Source organism: Austrofundulus limnaeus, unplaced genomic scaffold (assembly GCF_001266775.1).
Source record: "Austrofundulus limnaeus strain Quisiro unplaced genomic scaffold, Austrofundulus_limnaeus-1.0 Scaffold1808, whole genome shotgun sequence".
NCBI lineage: Eukaryota > Metazoa > Chordata > Actinopteri > Cyprinodontiformes > Rivulidae > Austrofundulus > Austrofundulus limnaeus.
This window is the reverse complement of record NW_013954210.1, coordinates 8,920-12,046: the sequence shown is the minus strand read 5'-3', so window position 1 is coordinate 12,046 and position 3,127 is coordinate 8,920. Positions and strand designations below refer to the sequence as shown.

The window sequence follows — 3,127 nt, the reverse complement described above, 5'->3', positions numbered from 1 at the left end:
GCCTCGCACCGACGACCTATTCATGTCATCATTTACCCAGAATGCTTTGCATGTAAATAAAATGGCTCCGTCATGTTAAAATATATATTTAAAAATTTACAAAACTAAACAGCCTACAGTATTTTTACAGTATTTGTTTTACAGTTAAAATAAATGTTTATCAAATAAAGTTTAATGTTAAAACTAATCAGGGATCCCTTTTAAAACATTTTTATTTTATGTATTTGAAGTAATCAGATAGCACTGAATACAGTTCCTGAATGGCCTGAAAGCACATTCAGACTGCAGAGGAGGTCTGAACCCTTTTTATCTGCATACGTCAGTGTGAATATGCAGTTTAGCCAAGCTGTAGGTCCTCCTACTGATGTGACTCTCAGGTCACCTCTCAGGAGTTGGCTGGTTAAAGATAATTTTAAAAAATGAGAATATTCTGAAAAAAGTAACATCTGCATGACTCATCCTGTCTGTGTCCGCAGCGACGAGTCCCTCGTGGAGGAGAGCAGGGCGTTTGAGAGTCGCCTCCAGAGCTTGTTGCACGACACCATCCAGGAATCAGAGAGCAYTATGGAGGTTCGTGCTCCACACGCTGAGGCCCGCTGTAGCAAATGAAGTGTTTAAAACGGCGCGCTCTTCTTCCAGATGCTGAGGGAGTGGACGTGGCTGCGTGGAGACCAGAACTTCTCCAGCGACCTCTCCTGAACTCGGTGCTGTACTGCCTCTGTGTGGACGTGACGTTGAACAACAGGAGTGTGTGAACTTTTTAAGACTCCTGTTTGACTTTAAAGATGATTCTTTTACCAAACAGTTCAAATTCCAACCGTCTTTTTAATTGATTTGTTTTATTTTTGAAGTTTGGAGATGATCTTCGATTAGTTTATATCCAAATAAAAGACCAGACTTGTAGTAAAAAGAAGACATTTAGGTTGATTTAAGAAAAAAGAAGCATTGCTTTTTCAATAAACAGCTTTTGAGCCAGATGTCCAATTGGATTTCAGCCCATGAAAATGAGTTTTTCTTGTAAACTTAATGGATTCCAACAACGCTTTAGAATCGACTTTGAAAACGTTTAAAAATATTTTTTAGCTTAATATTTCCAATAAGGTACTCATGAAATCAAACATCCTGAACTGATTCAGATTGTGCAATATGCTAGTTTTACTCTGAAATGTGGGTCCACACTCAATGTAAACAAAGCACTCAGAAAGCTTATAGCATATGTTACTCCACGAGTCTGAGTATAAATTGTGCCAGTACACAAGTTCTCCATGATGGGACGTCACCGCTGACTTATTTTCAGCCACTTCGGCTGTTTTTGTTGGCAAACACATGAGGTAGTTGGCAGTTGTTCAGATTTTTGGACACATTAACCATCAATATAAGAAAAACATTATCTAGAACTGATCTTTTTGACAATCATTGCTCTGAGTACCTTTTAAATCTTGATGAATACATAAATCAGTGTGTTTCTGTACATACTGTGTGTCATACTGTTGCAGCAATAAGATGCCTTTTTTACAACGTTCACCCCTCAGGAAGTGCTGTAAATAGGTAGTATAAAGTAATGTTGTCTTGTGTYTTGTACAGATGTTCTGATGTTAGGTTTTAATAACATCAGAAAATTGATTTTTTTGACAATTTGTAAAACTAATTTTGTACCATTTTTTTAACTTGTGTAACGGGTGTTTGTTTTGATCATTTCCATTATTTCACAGGCTCGGGCTCTTTTTCTATCATTGTGTCATCAAATAAAAATAAAGCCATCCAGCTCATTGTGTTTAACATTCTTTAATCAAAATTATTTTCAGGTCCTAGCTGTTGACTACATTTGCTATACACGCACAGCATAGGTGTTAAATGTAGTGACAAAGGCTGAACAGATTCAGGGCACAAAACATGAGATGTGACGTCCTAATTATAATAATATAATCTGCTCCTTCGCTTGTGACCAAACAGACCCTGAAAATTAAACATTTAGGCAGCAGATTTCCTTTACAGTTTGATGCTGAGGTGAAACAGTGGAATCAGTCGGTCCACTCAGACTGATGCAGGTTTTATTTTTTAAAACCATCCAGCCTTTATTGCATCCTTGTCGCTGCCTCATAATGACAGCGAGCACAGAAAATATCAACTCTTCAGCCTTAAAAGCATGCATCGAAATGACATTCCTGAACAAGCATCCTGTAATAATCCTACCAGGATCTAAAATAAATCCAGAGCTTAACTTTACTGACCTGACAACCAAAACCAAACAGTGCTTCTCAGGATTTCTGGATAAACACAGAAATGTCTGAAACACACATGCTTCAACAAAAGTGCTCTTTTTCTGTTTAAAAGTAGCACAATATTAGAGACTTTATTTTTTTTCTGTAAAACATGAATACGGGTTTGCTGTGAGAACTGTACAAAGTGTAAATTATAAAACTAAGTCTTGTTTCAGGTGAATATTACAGTACTGTAGGTCTCTGATGGAGTTTCAGGTTTAAGGCCAAAGAGTGTGTGGGTGGGTATTATAGGGTAATCCCTACTATGTGGGGGTGACTTTTAGCTTACACCCCTACTTATGGGGACCAACTGGTACTTATGGGGGACCTAAGGGGGGAAAATACCATTAGTGAGTCTGTGATGGGCATAAAGATAGCTGGACTAGACCGTGTGTGTGTTTGACGTGTTGCTGAGTGGACCGTTGAAGTGTCTTCACATTTGAGCTGCTTCATCTTCCGTATCGCTTCCTCTCGTCCCGTCAGTCCCGACGGATCTCTTACGCCTCCAGCTCGAAGCCCATGCCCACCTTGTGCCCGCCGCCGTTCACGTTCTTCCCATCGATCAGGGCCGAGAGGGTGACCTTCACGCCTGCGGAGGAGAGCYTCAGGATGCGRATGTTCARWGTCAATACTCATCTGAGCAARATTACCCATTTTAACCTTAAAAATTATTCTGCTGTAATTGCACATCTGTGTTTCTTGTCWGTGCTGTGATACTTTACAGTTAATAGTCTGCTGTGATCGTTTTGCACTGAAAATAGGCAAATTCTAATTACTAATGTCAAATTCTGACAGGTCAACTAGGTCCTCTGGATGGGTTCTTCCAGAGGACCTACTTCTACTTATTATACAGGTAATTACCATCT

General features: G+C 39.2%; 2 protein-coding genes across 2 annotated transcripts in view; one reads left to right on the top strand and one right to left on the bottom strand.

Moving 5' to 3' along the window:
• The window catches only part of ikbkb (inhibitor of nuclear factor kappa B kinase subunit beta), a 25,486-nt gene extending 23,722 nt beyond the window's left edge, over window positions 1-1,764 (top strand). Inside the window, exons 21-22 of the mRNA XM_014033693.1 lie at window positions 477-570; window positions 640-1,764. Of these exons, the coding sequence (XP_013889147.1) occupies window positions 477-570; window positions 640-699 (154 nt within the window). The 3' untranslated portion in view covers window positions 700-1,764. The remainder of the gene's footprint in view (window positions 1-476; window positions 571-639) is intronic.
• A 5-nt stretch (window positions 1,765-1,769) lies between these two features.
• LOC106536415 (voltage-dependent anion-selective channel protein 2) lies at window positions 1,770-2,850 on the bottom strand (the record flags this gene model as incomplete). The annotated part of the gene is given in 1 exon segment (XM_014033694.1): window positions 1,770-2,850. A coding segment is annotated over 1 exon segment (92 nt), but the record flags the coding sequence as incomplete, so codon positions are not given.
• Window positions 2,851-3,127: the final 277 nt, after the last annotated feature.